The 27,455-nt window shown below is 34.2% G+C and overlaps 1 protein-coding gene across 11 annotated transcripts in view; it reads right to left on the reverse strand.

Annotated features, from left to right (window-relative positions):
- Positions 1–524: 524 nt before the first annotated feature.
- The window catches only part of Slc35f5 (solute carrier family 35 member F5), a 52,909-nt gene continuing 25,978 nt past the window's right edge, over positions 525–27,455 (reverse strand). For 2 of the 11 annotated variants that reach the window (XR_013424027.1, XR_013424026.1), the window contains exons 13-17: positions 27,252–27,342; positions 24,391–24,545; positions 23,461–23,557; positions 13,846–21,036; positions 11,053–11,231 (exon numbers count right to left, since the gene is read on the reverse strand). Coding sequence is in view for 4 of the 11 variants with exons in the window: in XM_021722200.3 (XP_021577875.1) it covers positions 23,482–23,557; positions 24,391–24,545; positions 27,252–27,342 (322 nt within the window). In the remaining 7 variants the exon portion in view is untranslated. Of the gene's footprint in view, positions 1,093–11,052; positions 11,232–13,845; positions 21,037–23,452; positions 23,558–24,390; positions 24,546–27,251; positions 27,343–27,455 lie in introns of those variants that run through there. The other 9 variants (XR_013424021.1, XR_013424024.1, XR_013424022.1 and 6 more) reach the window with 9 other exon arrangements.

Genomic DNA, 27,455 nt, shown 5'->3' on the forward strand with positions numbered 1-27,455 from the left:
AGGGTTGAAGGGTAAAGAATGTCAAAAGACAACTCAAAAATGTTTTAAAGACAAGGATTCCAGCCATAACAATGGATCATCAATGAGGTTTTCATCTCTCTCATTTCTCCAATCTAAAAGACAGATGTGAATTTTCTAGGGAACCATATCCTTTTCAAGGACTCCTACATCCTATTTCCTAGGAAAGGAATGTTAAGAACTTTAGTGTCAAAAGCCTTACTAGTAAAGGAATAAAACTATGTATTCATTCAGGCTTGTGTCCCTCAAAGGAGAAGGCTTCTAGAACAGCCTCTCCTTTAGACTATAGGATGTGGAAACTTTCCTGTGTGATGTTTGCTCATTACTGTGTGAATGAGACCAGGGCCATTAGTTCAGAGCCCTGTGCACCGTCTGCTGCTCTGCTCCAAGGCCACAGATCACACCTCTAACCTCCACCAGCACTGCTGAATGTATTTGATGTATTAGTAGCCACAAAAAACCAGGTAATATAGCGTGTTAGTAGTCATGAGATAACCAGGTAAAACTATCTTATCCTCTTCTTCCTTTATTTTTCTTTTTAAATTTTAATGCATATCTATGCAACTGTTTGGTGATACATTTCTGTTTAAAAAAAACCGGAAATCAAATGTGAGCTGGAACAATTCTTCCTTACTTGCCTCATGCATCCAGTGCCTTGCTCTCCTTATGGCAACCTACAAATTCTTGCAGAACTTCTTTACATATCTTCTGTGGTTTGAATATGATTTGACCCATGCTGAGAATTATTTCCTCAGTTTGACAAGTTGGGTTGCAGGGCAGGTTTGGAGGCATTCAGATCATGGGGCAGAGTTCTCATGAATGGATTGATGCTATTCTCATAGGAGACTAGATTAATTACCGAGAGCAGGTGACATCATAAAGAAAGTTGCCCCTTTGTGTTTCATCTCTTCTGCGCACACAATCTTGTTCTGCTTTTCTGTCATGTATGGAGGAGCACAACACCCTTAGTAGAGGGCAAGGAAGTGCTGGCACCAAACCCTTGAACTTTCCAGCCTCCAGAACTGTAAGCTGAAAAAGTCTCTTTTCTTCATCAATATCCTCGTTTCAGGCACTCTATTATAGCAACAGAAAAAGGACAAAGATCAGTAGAGGAGAGGAAACAGGGGTTCCCGGGGGTACTGGAGAGTGATAGTAGCCAAATTATATTGTTATATCATGTGCACATATGAATATGTAACAAAAAATCCCATCATGTACAACTAAAATGCACCAATAAAAATAAGGGGGAGAGATATCTTGCTCCCACCCCAAGTACTAAGACACATGTATATAAGAAATGGGCATATACAGAGACAAATACCATATAACCTTGTTTATACATGGAATCTAAGTAAGTCAGATTCATTGAAATAGAGTAGAATGATAGCTATCAGAAGCTGAGGGAAGGCTAAAAAGGGAAAAGGGAACAAAGTTTCTGTGAGAGAGAAGAAATAAGTCCCATGTTATACTGCACAACACAGTGACTAAGTTAATAAAATAGCTTTAAAATGTTCTTACCACAAAGAAATGCTAATTATTTAAGGTGATGAATCTCCTATTGACCTGATTTTGATCATTCCACAATGTGTAAGGTATCAAAATATTACATTGTACCCTATAAATATATATAGTTATTATTTAAAATGAACTTTAAGAAATAAGCATACAGATTTTTATTATTCCAAATGTTTCACATAATTCTGTTTTAAACCTTGATTTATTTCATTGAACAACTTTTTAAAATTTGAGAGTGTCATAATTTAGCTCTTGAATATCTGCCATAAGTCCCAGGGTGGTGCTGTTGGCAGGTAATGGAAACTTTAAGAAGTGGCACCTAGTGGCAGATCCTTAGGTCACTGAGGGTGCTCACTTAGCATCTCTACTATAGGCCCAATGACATGGGGTCTACTCCATGATCTGGAACCTCTAAAACTGTAAGCCAAACATAAACCTTTCTTTTCTTTTCTTTTCTTTTCTTTTTTTTTTTTTTTAGTTGTAGTTGTCAATACCTTTTATTTTATATATTTATTTTTATGTGGTGCTGAGGATCAAACTCAGGGCCTTGCATGTGCTAGGCAATCACTCTACCACTGAGCCACAACCACAGTCCAAAACTTTTCTTTTTATAAATTAAATATCTTGCACATTCTACTCTAGTAATAAAAAGGTGTCACATAGGGATTTCCAAATCAACACAGAGAACTTCATTCTATTTTCACAGCCTTATAAGTATTCCATTTATTCTATAATTTACTTAACATAAATTGAGGGACATTTGGATTGTTTGCAATTCTTTATTATTATATATTTTTAAAAGAATGCCTTGATGAGATTGATAAAATTATGTTCATGGAAAAATATGACATAATAAATCTCACTATTTAATGCACTATTTAAAGAAGAGATGTAAAAAAGAAAGCTACAATGAATAAATTGTTATATATATATATATATATCCTTTGCATGTATCTGTAGGATACATTCCTAGCAGTGGAAATGGGAAAAATAATGAATTTGTACTAGATATTAGCAAACTGATTTTCATAGTTTGTCTTATTTCTTTATACTTTACATCATGAAAGTTTAAAAAAGATGTATTCTTATCCCACACCATATAAAAAATAAATTCAAAACAGAACAATGACCTAAAAGAGCCAAACCGTAAAACTCTTAGAAGCATATACAGGAGTAAATCTTCACGATCTTACATTTGGATTTCTAGATATAAAACCAAAAGCACAAGCAACAAGAGGAAAGAAATAATCAAATGAACTTCATCAAAATTTAAAACTTTTATTCAAAGAACATTAGCAAAAGAAAGTGAAGAAAAAACCAAGGACAGGAGAATGTACTTGCAGCTACATCTACTCAGGGTTTGGTATTATTTTGTCGTTTTTCTTTGATTATGTATATCTGGCATCTGTTAATCACAGGGCTAAATTAGCAGCCAAAATGTACCTCTCCTGCAACTCAGCTTGCCTGAAATTCTTTCATATGCAGACTGGCCAATCCAACTATGTCTGTGCCACCACCTTCTTATTTAACTCTCATACACTAAGCCAATACTGACCCTGCCCTAAATCATGCCAACGTCAGATGTCAGACAACTAGAGACCACCACTATAACCCAAGCCGAGTAGAATTATTCAAACTAGCCTGTACTATGTACTTCCTTTGTTCTGATTTTTCCCTTCCTGCAGAAGCCCCACTAAAGGCTCTGGCTTATGCCTGCCCCTTATTCCAGTGGTGTGTCTCTTGACCATCCTGCTGTTCCCCCTCTGGCCCTGTGTGTTATGGTGTGTTCCCTCCTCCTTCTTTCTATGGCATTGGCCTCTTTGTGTCGCTTAGTCACCTCTAAAATTAAAATCCCACAGGTACAAAGGAAACAAGTATCTAGAATATATAAAGAATTACAACTCAACAACAAAATGACAACTCATTTTAGGAATGACCAAAGAACTTGAACAGACATTTCCCCAAGGAAGACATACAAATGCCCAACTGCATAGTACAAAGACGCTTGGCATCATTAATCAGCAGGGAAATGCAAACCCAAACCACAAGGAAGCAAATCTATGTGAATGTAGTTAGACTAAACCTTACACTTAAAAATGGTTTAAAGAGTAAATTTTATGTGATGCATATTTTACCAGGGAGGGGGGTTTTAAAAAGCATTGTATTAGTCTGGTTCTCCAGAGAGACTGAACCAATAAGATATCTTTGCTTGTTTATTTATTATGAGGTCTTGATTGGTTCATATGATTATGGAGGCTAAGTCCCCTAATGAGTCAATTTGCAAGCTGGAGATCCAGGAGCTGGTGAAGTTCAAAGGCTTGAGAGCCAAAAAACTGATGGTGTACATTCCAGTATATGTCTGAAGCCTAAGAGTGCTGAGGGCATTAGATTCATGTCTCAGCTCAAGTAGTCAGAGAGTTAGTTCAACCATCCTCTGCCTTTTTGTCCTATTTGAGCCTTCAACAGATTGATGATACCCACCCACAATGGGGAGGGCCATCTGCTTCACCAATTCAAATGCTAATCTCTTCTGAAAACACCCTCACAGACACACCAGAAATAGCATTTAATCAACTTTCTATGTATCCAATGACCTAGTCAAGTGGATGCATAAAATTAACCATTACAAGCACAGATCATAAACATTAAAAAATCACAATGAAATACCATTTTAACCTACTAGGATGCTACAATGAATAATAAGCACAAATACATACACACATAGAGAGGAAAAAAAACAATATAACAACTGTTGGTGAGATGTGAAGGAACTGGAACACTGGAACAATGCTGGTGGAGATTTAAAATGGTGCAGCTGCTGTAGGAAGCAGCAAAGCAGTTCCTCAAAATATTAAACAGAATTACAACCTGATTTAGCAATTCTACTCTGAGAGCTGTGTGTGCGTGCGCACGTGTGTGTGTGTGTGGGGGGGGTGTGGGTGTGTGCATGTGCACACACGCTTCCTGTGTATCTCCAAGAGAACTGACAACATATATCTATTCAAAAATGTGTATACAAATATTCACAGCAGCACTATTCAAAATATCTAAAAGGGGGAAACACCCCAAATGTCTATTTACTGACAAATAGATAAATAAATGTGATAGATCATACAATAGAATATTATTCAGCCACAAAAAGGAATGTACATTACAACATAGAAGAACCTTGAAAACATTATACTAAGAAGCCAAAGAAACGCATATTATATGGTTCCATTTATAAGAAATGTTTATAATGGGCTAGCAGATAGAGGTTGAAAGTAGATTTGTAGCTGCTTAGGCTGGGCACAATGAGAGGATTGCAAAGGTAACAATGAAAGGATACAGGGCTTCTTTAGGGATGACTGAAAAAGTTCTAAAATTGACTTTGATGATGGTCGCCCAACTCCATGGATATACTAAACACAATAGGATTATACACTTTAAATGGGTGAACTGTACAGGGAATGAACTATATCTCAATGAAGTTGCTGCAAAACAAATATAATCTCATTACTAAGGAATGCAAGCCTGGGGGTGCCAGGGAATCAATGGTGGAAAAACTCAAGAGACCTACCGAACGATGAGCAATTATCACAGTTCACCATATCCAGGGCATTCTCTGAAAACGTTCCATGTTAAACACATCATTAGCCATTTGTTAATTTTAGACCAGTAAAAATGCTCCAGCCACTATATTCACCTGATTCATTACCTGGCTTTTCTCCATACTGAAATGAACTCTATAATGAAAGAAATGTGGTACTCTTGAGACAAAGAATTCTACATAGCAGATTACCCAAAGGTAATTTAAAGGAGTTCTAGGAATGCATCAACAAGTTACATGATTAGTGGATCAAGCATGCAGGTACAGGAGGGAGGGCAATGCTCAAAGGTCATTCATTCATCATCCAAAAATCATTGAAAAGCACAATTCACTTACTCTGTTGTTAACTGAGTCTTTTGATTGACCTCATAAAAAGAGAACAAATCAATACATAAAAACTCATTGGCAAAGGACATGCACATACAGTTCATGGAAGAAAAAAACGTAAAAATAGATTTAAATATGAAAAAGTATCCATTCTCCTACAAGAAAAATACAAGTTAAAATACCCCAAAACATCCATGTTTTCCCTGTCAGAATGACACAATTAAAAAACATATTGGTACATGCCTGTATACCAGCTATTGGGAGGCTGAGTAAAGAGGATTGAAAGTTTAAGGCCTGCCTGGGCAATTTAGCTAGACCCTGTCTCAAAATTAAAAATAAAAGGACTAGGGGTGTGTCTCAGTGATAAAGCACCCTGGGTTCAATTCCCAATACAAAAAAAAAAAAAGCTTACTTATATTTGTGAGTTTTCACAGGTGATAAGAAGACTCTCAGGCATTATTGGTACAAAAGTAATACAGTATAGTCTCTCTAGAAATCAGTTGGGCAACATCTAACAATCTCTATACCTTGGATGCAGCAACTCCCCTTCCAGGAGTAATGTTAGAAATGCATTTTTCTCTCTTCTGGGTCTTTTCTCCCTCCATCCTATTCTCTACTCTATGCCTCAAGTGAAGTCAATAAATGGGTAATAATTCCCTTAAACTCTGTGAAATTAATTTCTTTTTGACTACAAGAATTGGCAGTTCAAAAAAAACCTAGACGCCTTAATAATTAAAGAGAAACCTTAAAAGTTCATTCTATGAAGGTTCACAGCCATAAAAATAATAAATGAAGCACCCAAAATACTGCACTGTAGGTCAGGTTAATAATAATCCTGTTCCTATTCCATCTGGGAGCCGGTCAGGATGTGTGCTACCTTAGCGCCCCCTGCTGGCCAAAGGTAAAAAAAACAAATAGAAATTTTTAGTGACTTTGGATAGCTGCTCTAAAACCATTTTGCATTTTCTCCTACTTGTATTTGCATTTCCTGCTTACTGCCTCTCCTCTCCTTAAATTCTCAACTCTTTCTCTCATCGAATAGGCTTGCCTCCTACCTTTCAGGAAAGATCAAAATCTGATAATCTTAATTTCAACTCTGATAATTTGCTCTTCAATACCTTGTTGTTTGACTGTTGGTGTCACATCCTCCCTACTTCAGTATCTTCAGTTCTCTCTGTTCTCCTCTTCCGTGTATCCATTTGCTTCCACACTGGCCACTTATTAGGTGCTTAAACTGCACCTATCTTTGCATATACATACAACCTTCTGCTCCTTCACCCACAACCCCAATCTGACCTGCCCCCTTATTCCTTAACCCAGGGTTTCTTAAAGCAACATCTGTGGATCATCTGCATACTATCTACCTGACTGCTTACTGAAAAATACAGATGTGTTGATCCCCTGAACAAGATCTTCTAGAATTCTGAAACCTACATTTCTAACAAGTCACAGAGAATTCCTGTATAAGAGTGCGCGCACACACACACACACACACACAGGATATAAAATCACTTGATTTGTTTCATAATGTTTAAAAATTTGCCATAGCTTGTAACCATCTAAAAAACAGTGAAAAGAACTTAGGCTGGTTTTCAAGGTTTTTGGTACATTGTTCAAGGTATTTGCTGCCCTTTCCTATAAGAGAATTGATTATATTTCCCTTCTCCATTAATGGTAGACTTGGCCAAGTGAGGGGCTCTGGCCAATAGAACAAGAGCTATCACTTTCCAGAGGACACTGTAAGAAGGCTTACATAGTTTTGACATATTTTTTTGTCCCTCAGTCAAAATTGATCACATCCCAGGTAGGGGTTGCTTCTTCAGCCTGGGCTCAGAACAAAGATGTTGTGGAGCAGAGTTACAGGCTGACCAAAAGGGAAATGCAATGTATGGGAGAAATAAGTTTGTGGTATTATTGGGATTTGGACAACCTGACCTTGTGTAGGGTGACACAAAGTACTTCATAATTTGCTTTTCTAATGTTAACCATTGCTGGTTCCAACTCCAGAATGGACTGCTTGCTTGTTTCTACTAAAATTCCTGTGACTCTAAGCACTTGTTTACTATTTTCTCCTGCCTACCAACATCACCTCTCAAAATTTGACCTCAACCTTCAAAGTCCATCTCAATGTCACTTTCTGCATAAAGCCATTCCTCATTCCTTTGATGGGGAGGAGCATCCTCTCCTAATAACCCTCTATAATGGCAACTACTATAACCCATTTATTTTCACTGTTTTTATGTATCTTTCATATCCCATACTCCCTGCATCCAAAGTTCATGAACTCTTTGAGATGAACTATCTTATTCATCAATGTATTCCCTGAAGCTTTGCAAATGGTATCCATGAAAAATATTTGTTAAATTAAATTAGCATTCTCAATGAGAGAACTGCTGTTTAATATATTTATGATGCTTTTAAGGTAGATTTTAAAGAACATTTAACATACTCATTGAGGAAGAAAAATTAAGATGCTGGGAGAATTATTTCTAATAGCAAAGATTCCTACTGAATGAAACATAGCTCAGAATTAAATCAATCTCTCCCCCCTCCCTTTTCCTTCTTCCCCATGCATACATTCCCAGTCATCTGCAAAAAATAAGCACCTCTTGATCTTCAGCTCTTTCTTTCCCTTAGTCCAAAAGGTTTGAAGGCCAACTTTCACCAAGGAAAAACTATGTCACATTTATCCTAAGTTACTGCTTCTATTGTGACAGTTCATATGCTAAGAGCAATGATTTTTCTAATTATGGTCCAAACTAGCTAAGGTACATTCTTATATCTAGGAAAATGTACTTCCTCATTTATAATTAAAATTCAACAAAATATAATTTCAATTTCAAAAGATTTAGTAACTCCCAACAGCAAAGTGCTGCCCCTACAAATCCTTGTAACAAGTGGAGTCCTTATTCTCTGGGACAACTGGGACAAGTAGCTACATCTTCTCTTCTCCCACTTCTATTAACCCAACACCCTCAGAGACATTTTAGCACTAATAGCAAAGCTGTTCCAGGTTATTCTGAATCTAACTTAAAAAGGATAGGAGACATTATTTTTGAACTGCTTGTCGATATTGTGCTGTGTGATATTTTTCTACAAGTTAAAACTGAAGATACTTCCTATATATTAAGGGCATAAAATTACTTGCCAGACCACTTCTAATCTGCCATCTGTGTCAAGGAAACACGTTATCTATTCAGCCTCCTCTTTATCTCAGAAGAAACATTTCTTCTACCAAAAACTCAAAATGACACAAAAATTAACATAAAGATTCCTGATCTTTACTCAGTATTTTCTAAACCATATTCTGTGAAATGGCAATATCTATAGATAGATGTTTAGCAAAAAGACAAACCCTTGATATTAAATATATTTGAGGTTGTTAGATCTCACCTTCTTTAAAATTTCCTCATCCTCTTAAAAATCATCTTTACATACACAAAATAATGTTTAATATGCAAAGCTAAAGTAAAACGGGAACATGTAAATACATCTTCAACTTATTCAACCACAGAATCAGCTTTTGCTTTGTTTTGTAATACCCATTAATTTAATCTCCTGGGACACTAGCATTGAGCAGAACTTGAAATGATAAATAACTTCATGTAGGCTAAGCATAGATTGTCCATCTAAAATGAGTGTAAAGAAAAAAAAATGCCAGTACAGTGGCACATACCTATAATCCCAGCGGTTTGGGAGGACAGAAGGATCACAAATTCAAAGCCAGCTTCAGCAAAGCGAGGTGCTAAGCAACTGAGATCCTGTCTCTAAATAACAGGGATGTGGCTCAGTGATTAAGTGCCCCTGAGTTCAATCCCCAGTACCCTCCCAAAATGATCTGAGATCAAAACTCAGGTTATAAGATATACAAGTACGGGCTGGGTATATGACTCAAGTGGTAGCATGCTCGCCTGGAATGCATGGGGAACTGGGTTCGATCCTCAGCACCACATAAAAAATAAAGATGTTGTGTCCACCTAAAACTAAAAAATAAATATTAAAAAATTCTCTCTCTCGAAAATATATACACACACACACACACACAAGTACGCTCAAGACTTGAGTGTTTGGTTTGTAAATATTAAACAAAGACCAAATCACATACTATTTCTTTAAGGACTCATCATCTTCATTCTGGGATGATATTAGATACTCAGAGATGGTATAATTGGCTATTTGTTTTAACAAAAGCATGGTGACCTGCTGCATTTTTGTTTGAAGGTACAATTTGCCTGTTAAAAATTTTTCTTAATCTTTGTGAAAGCAGTAATCATTACATATTTTAGATGTCCTCAGCTTTTGGGATGATTTGGGTCTATTTGGCTAGATTTGATTCTAGATGTCCTTAATGCCAATTGAAAACTAAAAACTTGCCATGGCTTGTAACGATCTAAAGAACTAAGTGCAAAGGACGTGTGCTGGTTTTCAGGGTTTTGGTGCATTGTTCAAGGTATTTGCTGCCCTTTGTTATAAGAGAATTGATTGTATTTCCCTTCCCCATTGCTTGATTTTTGTTACCTGACAATAACTGATATAAAGCCTTTGGAGGAAGAATTTGGGCCAAGAGCAGGCAGGATCGACCTCATCTTCATTTCCATCCACAGTAACCTACTGATTGTATAAAGTCAGCTCCAGGGGAAAAGAGGGCTCATAACATTGATCAAAACACCTAGAGTTGCTGGCCAGTTGCTTCCTTTATGGAAGTACACAAATATAGTATCAAGACCCTAGATTGAGTGTGAGAAAAAAAAAATTTTGGTAGTGGCCTAATTGTCAAGAAACTGTACATATGATACTCATATAACCATATAATTTATCGTCTAAACTGTGACACTTCCCAAAGTGAAGGGGGGCATTTTTGCTTGCCCTAATATCTCTTTTAATGATTACACCAGGACAAGGGCAGAAAAAAAATGTAAACTGAGACTGTTCTTAGCAAATTGGCTCATGGCATTACCCTAGTTTTGCCACAAGATATTCTCCAGAGCTGCTTCTAGTGGTTAAAGAATAATGCTATGATCAGAGAACTAGCTTTAAATTTTTATCTTTAAACCCTACACATTAGGGTTGAAAAATGACTAGACAGATGTTTAGCAAAAAGGCAAATCCTTGATATTAAATATATTTGAGCTTGTTAGATCTCACCTTTAAGATGCATTTTAAAAATAATTAGTGGATAAAGAAATTTCAAGTAATAAAAATAAGGATTTAAGACCACTATTTCCTTAAGATTTTGATTTTCTTTCTTTCATGACTCTTTTAAGGAATTAAGAAATCATTCTTATTTCCTCATTCCCAACATTTCCTTGCATACATTATGTCAAATGCTTTTCCTCCTTTTCAGTTCTAAAAAAAATATTTTTCTATTCCATATATTTTTGGTTTTAAAGAGGTGATACCATCCTTCATAATTCCCTAGCCCAGTTTGTGGGGAGAAGGAAAATAAAAAGGAGGGAGGTAGGGAATAAATAGAAGAGGAGGAAGAACAGGAATAAAAAATAGATGTCCAGATTGGGAAATTTCCCTTAATTCTACTTTCTGGAGTACATTTGAAATGGACAAAATCAATCTTAGTTCTAGAATATTCCTTGCACTGTGACATCTTTACAAGCTGTGATTCTTTTATTTAATGGTTGTCTTTACAATATGGTTCCCCAGTGCAAGCTAGACATAGCCTGGGCCAGTTCTGGACCTGCTTCACCTGCGATCATCTCCTGGTCCATTCTACCTCAGGGAAGTTGATACTACAAGGCTCCTGTGCCAGCTGGCTTCCAGGCAGATCCTGCAAATGGGAACCAGGAAATTATAAATAAATAAATAAATAAATAAATAAATAAATAAATAAATAAATAAACAGACAAACAAACAAACAGAATAGTCTTCCTCTCCTCTTTTGCCTTGGCTGTCTTTCCCCAAAGGTTCCAGCTCTCACTACTGTGGAGCCCCTAATTGCGGGCAACACTGGTCTTAGGCTTTCTGAACTCTTCTTCCCCTTGCTCCACCAGCCCAACAGCACTGGCTTTCTGCTAATATTTATTTGAGTACTGTTAGTCCTTTGCTTGTCCTAATATCTCTTTCAATAACTGAGCCATCAATTTTGTTTTGAATTCCCTAGGTTTAAAACACAAGTTTTTCTTCCCCCTTTGTGTAAACCTAACTGCTATAATAATCAATAAAATGGTGAGTTATACCAACTCTGGAGGAAAAACTTACTGAAAGGGCCTCATCATGAGATGGAATGTATATCTCCTACATGGAACATTTCCAAGAGTAATTTAATTATTCAAAAGCTTCACCTTTTATGTTAGCTTTGGATCTTAACATGCATAAAATGCAACTAACTACATTTAACATTTGGTTTATCAAAGCTGAAGATGCACTCCTCAGAAGATCTAGTTTATCAAACACCTGAGAGACATCTTAAAGGCATTAATAAATGAATTCAGCAAAGAAGCAGGATATAAAATAAATACCCATAAATCAATGCATTTCTATGTATCAGTGATTAATCCTCTAAAAGAGAGATTAGGAAAACTACCCCATTCACAATAGCCTCCAAAAAAAAAAAAAAACTTGGGGATCAATTTAACTAAAGAGGTGAAAGACCTCCACAATAAAAACAACAGAACACTAAAGAAGGAAATTGAATACCTTAGAATATGGAAAGATCTCTCATGCTCTTGGATAGGAAAATTAATATTGTCAAAATGGTCATACTACCCAAAGTGCTAACAGATTCAATGAGATTCCAATTGAAATCCCAACATCATTTCTTATAGAAATACAAAAAGCAATCATGAAATTCATTTGGAAAAATAAGAGACCCAGAATAGTCAAAGCAATCCTTAGTAAGAAAAGTGAAGCAGAAGGCATCACAATACCAGATCTTAAACTATACTAAAAAACTGTAGTAACACAAACATCATGGTATTGGCACCAAAGTAGACATGTAGACCCATGGTACAGAACAGAAGACACAGAGACCAACCTACATAAATACGGTTATTTCATACTAGACAAAGGTACCAAAACATACATTGGAGAAAGGACAGCCTCTTCAACAAATGGTGCTAGGAAAATTGGAAATCCACATGCAGCAAAATGAAAATAAACCTGTATCTCTCACCATTCACAAAACTCAACTCAAAGAAGATCAAGGACCTAGGAATTAGACCAGAGACCCTACATCTAATAGAGGAAAAAGTAGGCCCAAATCTTCATCATGTCAGATTAGGCCCCCACTTCCTTAACAAGACACCTAAAGTGTAAGAAATAAAATTAAGAGTCAATAAATGGCATGGGTTCAAACTAAAAAGTTTCTTCTCAGCAAAAGAAACAATCAATGAGGTGAAGAGACAACCTACATTTTGACAGCAAATTTTGGCCACACGCACATCAGACAGAACACTACTCTCTGGGATATATAAAAAACTCAAAAAACTTAACACCGAAAAACAAACAACCCAGTCAATAAATGGGCTGAGGAGCTGAACAGAAACTTCTCAGTAGAAGATATATAGTCGATCAACAAATACATGAAAAAATGTTCAACATCTCTAGCAATTAGAGAAACGCAAATCAAAACTACACTAAGATTTCATCTCACCCCAGTCAAAATGGCAGTTATCAAGAATACAAACAACAATAAGTGTTAGCAAGGATGTGGGGGAAAAGGCACACTCATACATTGCTGGTGGTGCAACCACTCTGGAAAGCAGTATGGAGACTCCTCAGAAAACTTGGAAAGAAAGTATCACTTGACCTAGCTATCCCACTCCTCAGTCTATACCCAAAGGACTTTAAATCAGCATACTATAGTGACACAGCCACATCAATGTTTTTAGCAGCTCAATTCACAATAGCTAAACTGTGTAACCAACCTAGATGCCCTTCAATAGATGAATGGATAAAAAAAAATGGTGATATATACATAATGAAATATTTATCAGCATTAAAAGAGAATAAAATTATGGCATTTGAAGGTAAATGGATGGAGCTGAAGACTATCATGTTAAACGAAGTAAGCCAATCCCCCCCCCAAAAAAAAGCTGAATGTTCTCTCTGATAAGTGGATATTGATCCATAATGGGGTAGGGTGGGGAGCGGGAAAAATGGAAGAATTGTGATTGGGTAAAGGGTGGAGAGAAGGAGGGGATGGGGGCAGGAAAGATGGTGGAATGATATGGACATTATTACCCTAGGTACATGTATGACTGCACATATGGTGCGATGCTATATCGTGTACAACCAGAGAAATGAAAAGTTGTACTGCAATCGTGTACAATTAACCAAAATGCATTTTCCTGTCATATACACTTAATTAGAATAAATAAATAATTTTTAAAAAGATTAAATTGAAATGTTTTAATACAAGGAAACTTTCGAAGTCAAATTACCTGTTTGTACAAGTCTGAAGTTTTTGCATACTTTTACTGAGATAGAAAATAGGATACAATATACAAATGAGTTTGTACAAATAATGTATTAAAATACTTATATTTCACATTTGGCTATTCATAATCTGTAAAATAATGTTTCTCATACTATACATAAAAAATAAGCAATACTTCAAATTGCATCCCAAACCAGGACAGTTTTGGCCCTAAATCAGAAGCTAACTAGTAAAATTAAGTAGCAATTACAATTAATTTTTTAAAATTATTTAAATTTTAAATCCCCCAGAATCTGAAAATATTCATCTTATTAAGTAGATGAGGAATAAAATTGTTTTATCACAAAATTGAGGCTAAAAACTTTAAATTACTCACACCAAGGCAATAAATATCTCAAACACTGTTTATCATAAACATTTCATCTTTCTAAAGTACTCTTTCATTACCTCTGGCCTTTTGGGTCTGGTAATTGAGCTGACTTGAATTCTGTACTAACCATCACTGTTCCTGGGAGTATTCACATATAGCCATTGATTACTCAATATAGACCTATCAGGTAAAATTTATGTGGCAACTTGACCAGAATGATGCACTCTTGTCTTATTTGAGTCACAGTATGCTAACATTTGACAAATTCAGCTTTAATTTATTCATCAAAGAGGATTAAAGATGTACTAAAAAATCCAAGATGTTTCCTACATGAAAGTATTCAAAAGATTTATGACTACAAATAAATGCACACTAGGTCCCACACAAGTATTGTTATCTAACTTCTATTACTAATTTTAAGACTCATCTCAGATGAGATGAGTCTTAAAATTAGTAAGCCCTACACTGAATTCTGGAATTTCTAAATTTTTTGGCATTATTAGATATTTCACATTATACTAATAAAGAGAATAAGCATTTTTAATGTCTGTCTACATTCATTGTAGACTCTGTTTTCTTAGATTTAAAAAAAACATATTCCAAATGTAAACTGCAGGGTCCAATGTGTGGGGAAAGCCTTCCATTCAAATCACTGGCACTCTTTCTGCAAACACCCAGCTGTCTGTACTTCAAGGAGACCATTCTGGATGCATATAAATACTGAAGTTCCATGTCTTCAGACCTCAATCTTACATATGCTTTTCACTGTGTACGCTCTTTACCATATTTATAGTAGAGCAGATCTGGGGAAAGGCAAAAGGAGCCTAATGGTGATTATTTTCATTTTGTAAAGAAATAGAATTAAAAGATGAGAAAATCTAGTAGTATTTAAGCCTGGTAGTCTTAGTACCCATGATTTTTAAGATTATAAATTAAAAATAGTGAACACCTTAATGGTGATTTTTAAATAAAACACTGGAAAATGATGCTATATTAAATCATTAGCTTGGATTTGCTCCACATTCAGTACTTCCAGTTTTGCATTCTGATATTTTCTTAGGCTAGCGATCTGCAGTATAACTATCTTGATCCTGGGCAGCAGCAGCAAAACCACAGTTCCCAGTCAGCGATGCAGGGTAAATTGATGATCTGACCCTTGATTTTATGCTAAAATCAAGCAGTGAAGAAAACCATATATTGTGAACATACATTAGGTCACTAGGATACCACACACCAAAGAGTCTAATAAAGCCAATAACTCTAAGTTTGCCTATGTATCTGATACACTCAGCTTCCATAAAACTGTGGTGGATTCAAACTGTACTCAAATATTTCTTAAATATACTGCCTTATAAATCAGACTAAAAACTTTTTATCGTCTAGATGTTCTAATAAAAGAAAAAAAAACAATGGTCTCTATTATTACCACTCTGTATAAAGCATTAAACACACATAGGTTTGGAATCACAGAATGTTACAGCTGAGAGAAACCTTGTAAGATATCGACTTTAGCTCCTCACTTTACAGTGGAGGATAGTAAGGGAAGACTGACCAAAGTAGTCAGCATTTTTCAAGTACCCAGCTATGCTGAGTTGAGCATTTTTTCACTTTTCACGATTCTAGGCAGGTAACATTAACATGAATCTCATAGCTAAGAAATGTTCTACTGTTTTAAATAATTTCCCCAAAATAAGTTTGCTAATAGGGAAGAGAAGGAATCCAACTAATACTCTCCTGCAGAGTAACAACTCACAAGAATGTGACCTTGGGAATGAGGCATCACCTGGACACTTGTCAGCAACGCAAATTCCCAAGCACAACCTCAGTAAAACTAAACCATCAACTCTAGGGTGACCCTAGGAATCTGTTTAACAAGATTGCCAAGTGATGTGCTGATATAAGCTTAAATTTGGGAGTTTGCTGTCTCCCTGAAGTTTTATTTGGAACATGCTTATTAAAATAAAGACAGTCCCCAACTTAATGTGACTGGACTTAACAACTTTTAGATTTTATGACAGTGGGAAAGCAATACACATTCAGTATTTCCAATTTTGCATCCTGATATTTTCTCAGGCTAGCTATCTGCAGTATAACTATCTTGATCCTGGGCAACAGCAGCAAAACCACAATTCCCAGTCAGCGATGCAGGGTAAACTGTTGATCTGCGATGTAACATGCTGCTAAACTATGAAGTTCAACAGGTTAGACGTATTAAATACATTTTCAACTTAGTATCAAGTTATGACAAGCTTATTGGAAATAACACCATCATAAGTCAAGGAGTGCCTGTATATCATAACACTACTACAAAGGTCAAAAGAATTTAATGGGTTATGCTTTATTCCCAAATAATTAAGACAATCATAACATTCAATACAGTTTTGCTTTGGATCCTACATGGTATAATAACTAATTGACATTGGATTTTTTCAAAAGAAAAATTAATATAAAAGCTATTCCAAGTAAGCAAATACTGGTAGTAAAAATCTAAAGCATTATTTTCACCTGGGGTCCAAAAATAAGAGTCTTGGAACAGAAATTTTCTGCCTGCCTTGCAAGGATCCACTGAAATTAATAGATACTTTCACATGACTGACTTTATTATTACTTACCATAATTAAAACTAGGCACAGGAAAACCAAGAAAATACTGAATGCTTAGCACGCAAGGATCTAATGAAAGTTAATAAAAGTAGCTCTTAAGAAAGAAACCACATACTAAATTAAAAACTAAAAATTTCATGAAATGACTTGTTTAAAAGTTCCAGTTTGGAAGTTTTACTTTTCTAAAAAATGCATGAAGAAAATGTTGTCTTCAAAGTGCTTCCCTGCCCCAAACCCCTAACTCAAAAACAAAAATCCCATTTTTGTCATTATAAATTAAAAATGGTCTCAGTGGAGATGTTGCCATGCACATTAATATTTCAGCAAATATGCCTAACTAGAGTATTAATAACTTTTCATATGTAACTTTTCCCTAAAGATAGGTCACTAATTTCATTATTTGGTATCTAAGGGTTAATAATACATATTGAGTATAGGAAAGTATTATTTTCAAAATGTAGTAACATTAAAATGATAGTTTTTAAGATATATAAACCACAAAGTTTTAGGTACCCAAAAATGAATGAAAATGCAGTAATCAAATATGAGTTAAAGGTAAAATAAATGCTCAAATCATTAGACAATCTTTACTCCTGATAGCAAAACAGAAAAAGCTCCATATTAAAATGCATACTTTCAAAAGTCATTTGTTTCTAATTTATAATGAACCTCTCTGTTCTATTTATTAAAGGCTCTGGAGATCTAAAGGAAAATTTGCTGTGCACAAAACACAAATAGCACACCCATGGAACGTGGTATTATTAATTATTATCCAAGAAAATAAGGCTGATATTATAAAAAATGACAAATATTGTCTAAAAATTCCCAGTCTATGTAAAAAAAACAGTACCACAGTTTATCTAAATGGAATTCTAAGAACATGAAAGACATTAAAATAGAAGTCTAATTTCAAATTCTGTAAACTGAATATCTCATAAATGGTATATCACCATTTAAAAAAAACAGCAGACAATATGTTAGTGATATAAGTCTGCAAATGTCAGATAACAGTCATCTCATACTTTTGCAAATTATTCCTGAAATATCCTTATAATATTCCAAAAGGAGAATAGGGAGAAATGAAGCAGGATTATAACAACTAGTATTGCTTAAAATGAAATAACATTTGCTAATAGATTGTGGGAAAATAGTATTTTCTAATTGATTGCACCTTTATCCTTCTTTAAAGACATTTTATTTCTTCAACCAGCACACTAAGGATTAGTGCCTTACAAGAAAACCTGGTTTCCCAAAGGGTCATACCTTGCAACCCCAAATTGGCTTTGCATGATTGATATTAAAGCAGGCATTAACATTCTTCTTGAAACGAGCTGTATACCTTTGAGAACATTCACATTTAACCTTGTGAGCTCACTTTTACAGAGCTTCACCTACAGAAACAATGCAATCAGCTGCCAGGGGGAAAATCAGTTTAATGTAAGGAATTAATTTAGTCAGGCTGACAGAAGCCAACATCTCAATTTAAAAAATCAAAGTTTATTTAAAGGAATAAATATAGGTGCATTACACACACCTAATGTCCTTTCTAAGCTTTAAAAGCATTCATCTAAATACGTTTAAAGTTGCCTCATTCTTCAGTTTTGTTCTATTCGAGATGCTGATGTTCATCTAATAGAAAGTCTTTGAAGAAAAAATTCACTTCCTTCAATCAAGGTCATAATTTGAAACATTATGCAATAATGAAACTTAAATTATGTATGGGAAGAAAAATAGAAGACTGAAAGCAAGGTATCAGAATTCTCTTTAGATTTCAGAAAAATATGATCATGGGTCAATACTGTTCTGAAAGAGGAAGGTCATTAGCAGTTTCTTGAAAGGGACTTCTCCCAACCATGTTTTTGAGCATGTAAAGCAGTCACTGTGATTACTGCCTAGTTTCTAATAATCCACAGAAAGGATTTTTTTCCTTCTTTTTTTTAAGAGAGAATCTAATTATGCTCCCCAGAATGGCCCCAAACTCCTCGGCCCCAATGATCCTCCTGCTTCAGTCTGTGCAATAGCTAAACTACCAGGCATGCACCATAGCACCAGACTTCCAGCATTTGACTTCTTGAAAAGAGAAATGGTAAATACAAAGGTGCAAAAAGAAAATCCTCAACTGCTTACTTCCCATGGCTACAGTATTCAAAATCAACAATCATCCAGATAGATAAAACTTGAGAGAAAAGATAATAGATGGGTGAGTAACGCAGAAGTAATTCATATGTCAGCTAACCGATATAATTGTGCTTCCTTCTAAAGAAGGTCTTCCATAAAAAACAAGCAGCCTAGTGGAAGAAACCCTGCTGAAAATTTGTCCATTCAGCATGTTAACTAAGGCTCACTAACCAGTTCCATTCCAAGTAATAACACATTATATGGATGAAATGAATAGCAAAAAATACTAAATTCAACCTCTTTTCCTACCAGTTAGAGAATATTTTAAATTTTCAGTATGTTCTCCACTGTCTCTACTATTTTACCTTATAAATTGCTCAATCTTTGTGAACAAACACCAAAAACAGAAAACTAGATATACTATCTAAATAATATACAAATTATATTATTATCTAAGCAATAAATTTCAACCAAAATTAGTCTTCGCTAATTGAATTATTTCAGCAAGTTATTTTTAAAAGAAAATTCCTTAGAAGTCCACATTTCTTTTATGGACATTCGTAAATATGCTAGCTATCAAGCTAAATAGGTCAAAAGTATAATAAAATCGACATTATTTTTACCTAAAGAATTATTTGTAGGCACCAAGTGAGAAGACAGCTGCTTTTAAATTTAATACAAGAGCAATCTTTTACATTAATATAAAAGTTCTCAGGACTACGCAGAATCTAAAACTTCACTTTAGATTCATTATAACACCAAAGCAATTTAAGAATGTGAATAGGATAAACTGAAGCTGAATCCTGCAAAAGGAATTTTTAAAAATCAGATTCATTAAGAAATTCAGAAGACAACTAACTTAAACTGTTCTCACAAAACTTGAAAAGGGAATGAATCATAATTTAAAAATCTACGAATCCCGGGACATATCTTTACTGATACCAAATAAGAGTCCAGGAGCAGATATATAAGAAGCACATGTAACACCTAAGTTTAAGATTTGCTATTAGGAATATCTTAATTTTATCTTGGAACAGAAAAAATTCAAATGTAATTTTTTAAAGTGCAATCCCATCTTGCCTTCCTTTATTGATACTTTAACCATTAAAAATTTAGGGGGCTGGGGATATGGCTCAGTGGTTAAACACCTCAAGGGTTCACTCCCTTGTATCCAAAAAAAAAAAAACAATTAGGAAAACAATTATTTAGTTCTATAGTAGTTTGACCCATTTATAATGTGAAAAAATATGAAATCACTTGATACATTTGTAATACACAAATATATATAAACATTTTATTTTAATAATACTTTTTATCACTTCAATTTAAATCATTCCATTATGAAAATTTCTTAATTGAAGAGAATATTTCTTTAAAACTCTAAATTAAACAGAGCTTTATCGATGAAATTTACAGCAATACAGCTTTTAGAAATACATAATTCTTCATTTTACAATACTTCTCCTTTAAAAATTTGTCATGGTTTGTCACATTTTTAAAATACAAGGCACCTAATGCTATGAAATAATACAGTATATGTAGTGTAAGTGTACCAGATCTTTTCTCAAACATTTATTCTCTTTAAAGTTTCACCAAATTTGCATGAACATGGTTGTTACATAAACATTTTTTTTCTGTGTAGTTAATTTGCAATATTCTACAAAACTGAAAATTACAATCCATACCTATTACAGGCAGCTTAATTTAGCATTTTATCTGTCAAAAGCATTGCTCTACATACATACGTGATTTCTTGGAAATAGTCTAGCACTGAACAAATATGTGAAAACCAAGTCTTGAGAACATTAGGATTTTATTCCTTGATTAGTTCAAATGATTTCATCAACTGAATTCCTTGAGATATGTAAGGCAGGTGGGTCCTTTAGATGGACTATGGACTGGAACTTCCTATAATTGTAGTGATATGTACACAGCTACATAGTAAAGTACTTCATTATGAAAATGAAGAAAACAGACATAAGGAAAATATATTTTAGAGTTTCAAAGAACTGAAACTGTTATTTTTCAGACTAGGCACTGAAACATTTTTCTACAAAAACTTGCCAGAGATTGTCTCTTCGCTGCATAATTTTCCATCATCAAGCTAAAAATAAAGCAAAACAAAAAAAAAGCAGAGGTGATTAGATTACTAATTTTCACAGTTTTCATGTTCTATAGTTTATATTTTTAAAGCATAATAATTATCTTAACATTGAAATACATTTCATATGGATATATCTGAATACTTAAACCCAATTAAGAACTAAGGAAAAAAAAAAGTTCTATACCAATGTCAAAGACTGAGAGTCAATATTACCTAAAGATTGTGTATGAGCAGTTTTATTGCTAGTATATTTCATTACCCCTATAGAGACAGACTCCTGCCAAACTGTTCAATTCGAATGCATTCTATCTTTAGTTTTTACTCTCTCCCTTTTATCCAGCTTTCATTCCCAAAACTACTGAAATATTGCCTGGGTGGAGATGGGTCTGAATGTGAGCATGGGAGTAATATACAACATAGCAGAGAAGGCTAATGCATAAATTATGGCATTAAAAAGCTTTAAAGAAGCTGGACATGGTGGTACATGCCTGTTATCCCAGCAACCTGAGAGGCTGAAGCAGGAGGAGTGCAAGTTCAAGGCCAGACTCAGCAATTTAGTGAGGCCCTAAGCAACATAGTGAAACCCTATCTCAAAATGAAAAATAAAAATGGCTGGAGATGTAGCTCAGGAGTAAAGCACCCCTGGGTTGAATCCCCAGTACCAAAACCAAAACAAACTTTTAAAAATAATTGTGTTTCTGGTGGCAATTTTTAATTTGAAGATGGCAAATAAACGTAATATTTAGTCCCATTTTTCCCCCAGAACCTCATTAAATAGACAACAGATTTTTTTTTTTTTAAGGAATAACCCACCTGGAAAAATAAAGAACTGAGAGACAACAAAATAGCAGCCACTCTTAGCTAGCAATGAAGAAATACAAACAGGTATTTCTGTAAGGAGGGGTGAAGAAGCAACTAAAAACAGGAATACTGGAACAATGTCAGGAAAAAAAAAAAAAAAAAACAGTTAAGCACTCAGGTGCCCTGCCCCTAATGTTTAGAGCTGGTCTAAAACCTCTTCTCTATCCCAAGACAAGACTTACGGTTTATTCTCTAAAGGGTAGTAAGAAAGGGACTCTGGAAATCCTACATGGCTCAGTTATAATTAACATTTATTTAGTCAAAAAAAATATATAAACATTAAATATAGATCTATCTGAAAATATTTAACAACTATACAGAGATGATGGGAAGGTAGGAAAGATATGTGATTGGGATGTAGGCAAGTGGAGCAGAGATTGGCATCTACTTTAGTGAAAAAGTCAAATGAAGATGCCTAAAACTGAAAAATCAAACAGAAGTATAAAAATGATAAGTAGAGATGCAGAGAGGCAAATACCAAAAGAATCAGCTAAGTTTAAAGTGATTTCCTCAGAGTGGGAAAAGAATGAAAGCAGGAGGGCAAGACAGGGCTTTTGTTTTATAGTCTTGTAAAATTTTTACTCAAATTATATACATGTATAACCATCACAGCAATAAAAACTAGGTTAAAAAACAACCCACCAAAGAGAAACACAAAACCAAGATTAGATTTAGATTACATGCAAATTTACCCTGAAGATAATGAAATTTAAGCTGTAGGGCCAAAGAGAATGCTAGAAATTGACAGAAGTTGTACCATGTTCTAGGAAAACTGGGAGGGAAAACCCAGTTGCAATCAGGAAACATTTCAATAAAAATTGCCTAATGATATCTCAGAAGAACCTGAATCTCCAGAATTCTAGTAATTTACCATCTGCTCTTATTCTAAACACTTTTTTAATCTGCCAAAAAAATGCTGAATTTGCAAATCACTAAATATCATCTACTCTTTCTGCTCTCTAAAAAATGTAAGATAATAGTTCTTAAAAATTTTTAAATCTTTTAAAATTTTGAAAATGATGTCTCTAAAACATTGCAAAGTGAAAAGGCACATACAGAGCATCAGGATTCATAATGTGCCAGTTAAAAAAAAACACACACAAACATGTATAAGAAAAGACTGAATATTTACTCAAGTATTACATATTTTCTTACTTTTATAATCAGAAAAAATATGTTTTCTAAAACATATCATTAAATACAATAACCTGTAACATAAATATAAATAAGAATTAAAATTTAGTAATCACTAATCTGAGTTGGGCACTACTGTACAAACTTAGAATTTACCAAGTATTTAGGGAAAATGTTATGAAGGTAATTCTATTGTAACACCACTTCCAAATAAAATAACTGAGGCACAAAGGGACCAAGAACTTTGCACAGGGTCACACAGTCAGGAACATGGTAAAGCTGGTATTATAACCCAGGCATACAACTCCAGAGGATATACTGCCTTTATATGTTGTATTGCCTCTCAAACACTAATTACAGAAAATCAATTCTGTGTATACTACAAGAATAAGAACCTTATTCAACACCAATATTCACTCACATACAAACCTGGACTACAGACAACAACAGCTAACTAGCTCCATCCTCCTGAGAGACACCATGCATAGGAATGAGACTCTCGCACTGTTCACTGTCTTCTGAAACTCTTAATAAAAGAAAGCAACAGTTAAGGAAAGTTTCAGAGATGAACAGAAACCTTAAAAATTATCTATTCCACCGACTAAGACTGTGAAGTCAGAATGCAAGTCAGTGGCAGAAGCAAGACTAAGGTAAGATTCTTCAACAATTTACCCCATGTTTTTATAACAAAACGTAAAGTGTCCTCTCTTTAAAAAGAAAGAAAATTTGAGGGCTGAGGTTATAACTCAGAGGTAGAGCACTCGCCTGGTGTGTACGAGGCCCTGGGTTCGATTCTCAGCACCACATAAAAATAAATAAATAAAGGCATTATGTACAACTAACAGAAATAAATATTTTTTAAAAAGAAAAAAAAATTTGAAGCAACACTAACATATTCTATTATGAATTATGTTCAAATCAACAAAAGTTTTCTATATTTAAATTCATCACAGAAGAACAATGAGCATTTTGGTTTTACCTGTGATTCAGAACTTTTTTTTCCAAAAATAGCAATGAAGAAACTATCTTATCACCTAAAGGATCTGAATAAATATTTTATTTTTTAAAGCATTTTTTAAAAAATTTTTCTTAGTTATACATGGACACAATATCTTTGTTTATTTACTTTTATGTGGTGCTGAGGATCAAACCCAGTGCCTCAAATGAACAAGGCAAGTACTCTGCCACTAAGCCACAACCTCAGCCCAATATTTTATTGTTTTTTTTTTGACATAACACACGAATAACATAATCTTTCAAATATTCCTTGCAAAATCTCTAAAGGGCAGGTGAGCATGATATGATTCTTAATTTACTTAGCAAACATTATTTTTAAAGTTATATAGGAACTAAACCTACCTCTGAATTCGATGTTTTCTGCATATAAAGGCAAAAATTCTTCTGATTCCTACCATTACAGGATCCCAGTTATTATAATGACATAGAAGAGTTGCAATAAAAAATGAAAAAAACACAGGGATAGCGCCTGCAAAAAATAACCAAGAAAACTGCACCTAAAAAAATAAGAAGATAGAGGAGAAAAAAGTTAAAAAAAAAAAAACTCAATTTTCTTTTCTATGTTTTTTCATTTAGTATTTATTTATGTGGTGCTGAGAAACGAACCCAGTGCCTCACACATGCTAGTCAAATGCTCTCCACTGAGCCACAACTCCAGACCCAAAACTCAATTTTCATTAAAGCAATTTCTCCCTTTAACATGTTTTCCATATGTAAATACTAGCAGAAAAAAGTTAAAATACTTCAAAGATAACACTAAGCCTTGAAAATACATTAAGTATATCATTATTAAATATAAAAATTTAGGACTTTTTATTAAATATAAAATATATTATTAAATATATTTTATTAAATATAAAAATTTATGATTCCATTTGCCTAAATTACCAAAACCAATACTTCTTGCTTGGAAAATGTGCCAAAGAAAAATCAAGAAGGCATACTTATGATTTATTAGGCACAGTATATCAAGAGTCGTACTATTTATAAGTAAAACTTATGTCTTGCATACTACATTGCTCATTTCTTTATTACTGATTATTATCCATTCTCAAGTAGATTCCTTCCCTCAGTTTCTGAAGTCATCATCATAAACTCACAATTTTTAAAAATGTTATATTTTTTGCCATTGTGTTACATGACAGCTCTTAAAACTACTAAAACCAAATAAAACCCTAAACACAAATTTTAAAAACCTTTTATTAACAATTTTCAATAAGTTCTTGCAAATGAAAAAAGTTCAAAAATAAAATAACGACCAAAGAAAGACAATATATAGGAATATTTTGACTAAGAATGTTAGCCAAAAAAGACAAGCATCAAGAGAAGCCTCAGAAGTGAAGAACTTTCTGATGTCACCAAGTGTGATCTTCTAATCCATCATTCATCAGTATTGTCAAGAAAACTAAAAATTATGAGATGCCACAAATTTACCAAAAGGAAAGAAAAAACTCATTATTCCTTTTCACTAATTTACCTTTACCATCTAGACTTACAAGGTATCAAAAATGATTTTCAAAGAAGCCTATATTGATTAACTACTAAGACTTAGGAACAGCACACTGGTCCTTTGTTTTAAAAATAATGATGAAAATAGTAACTTCTATCTTTAAAATAGGGAAGAAAAACTGTTTGCCCTTCTTGAGAGTTAAAAAATAAAATTAAAAAAGGTTACAATCAAAGGCAAGACTCCCTCTGGTAGAAAACATACACTATTCCATTTAATGGCAACATTAGTCAGACACAAAGGGGTTTTGTGAGAAGAGGTTGTGAGGGGAATGGGATAATAAACATGGAGGGAAATGAATTACAGTAGATGGGGTAGAGAGAGAAGATGGGAGGGGAGGGGAGGGGGGATAGTAGAGGATAGGAAAGGTAGCAGAATACAACAGTCACTAATATGGCAGTATGTAAAAATGTGGATGTGTAACCGATGTGATTCTGCAACCTGTATTTGGGGTAAAAATGGGAGTTCATAACCCACTTGATTCTAATGTATGAAATATGATATGTCAAGAGCTTTGTAATGTTGTGAACAACCAATAAAAAAAATTAAAAAATTTTTTTAAAAAAAGGTCAAAACAATAAGTATCAGAAAAGATGGTTGGGAAAGGAGGAATAATTTCTACAAAAGGAATAACTTGTACAAAATAAAGTGCAAAGTTCTTAAAAAAAAAAAAAGAAATACTCAACAATGCATAAAGCAAGAATAATCACTTGGAAATTTTTTAATACAAATACCCTATATGCATGATACCAACTCATAGGGGTTAAGTCGGCCAAACACCACCCAAGAAAGAGTAGTCATTAAGAGAAATTAAAATGTCTTCATTTTGTTACCAAATTCTAGCTAAATTATAACATTTTCTTGTAACATTTACCACAATATTTAATAATCAAGAAATATCAGCACAGAATTGTTTTTTAAATAGAAGGTATACTTCACGGAAAATATTCTGCCTTTATCCCCCAAACTGTACAAATACCTCAAGAAAAATAATAAAAACTCATGGACATATACTTTTATTTCTTAGTATTAGGGAGTAAAAAGCTTACAAACACTGGACTGCAGCTAAGTGGTTCCACTCCATCTTCCAGCATTAGGCAAAGGCACACCTCTTTCTTCCTCTTGTCACTGGGAACACTAGCAAAACCTCTCCCTTCTATACTGCTGGTAGAGACACCCTAAATTCTTTTTACTGAAAAGTTATCATTGCCAGTATTTATCACCAGAATTCCTACTCCAGACCAGGATTTCATAGAAAAGGAAAGGGACACTCGACTTGCTGAGATGAACATCCGCTGAGAAACCACATTACTCATGTGCTGCTCATTTTTATGGTAGTATTATCATAGTGTTGAGGAATGTCCGGAAACCAAAATACTACTATTTATGTGATGAAATGTATACTCTATTCCATATACCACTAACTTACACTTCTCTGGAACATAATCAATTAAAAAACTAGAAAATTACACATAAAGATATTACCCTTGACTTAGAAATTTAGAAAATAATTAAAAAGTTGAAAATAGAAATGTACTATTTCTTTAGTACATTTTAAATTTTCATTTAGTAATGCACCTGGGGAGAGAAGGTGTCAAGTATTATTTTATGTTTGCATGCTAATTTAGAGACATCCTTTAACTCTTATTAGGTTTGTTTCAATAACATACCTAAAACATCTCATAGTTTGCCTTACCTTTTGCATACACATGTCAGCTATTATGGATAGAGGTATTGTAAGACTTAGTGCAAGTGTGCCTATCAATGATGAGGTAAGAAAGCAGCCCCTAAAAAGAAAGAAAACATACATTTCTATATGAAAACTATAAAAGAAAAACACTGAAGAAAGATTTTTCTATCCTATAATATAGGCTTGAGAGATCAGGACCAAAAATAAAAG

This window comes from Ictidomys tridecemlineatus, chromosome 7, assembly GCF_052094955.1.
Source record: "Ictidomys tridecemlineatus isolate mIctTri1 chromosome 7, mIctTri1.hap1, whole genome shotgun sequence".
NCBI lineage: Eukaryota > Metazoa > Chordata > Mammalia > Rodentia > Sciuridae > Ictidomys > Ictidomys tridecemlineatus.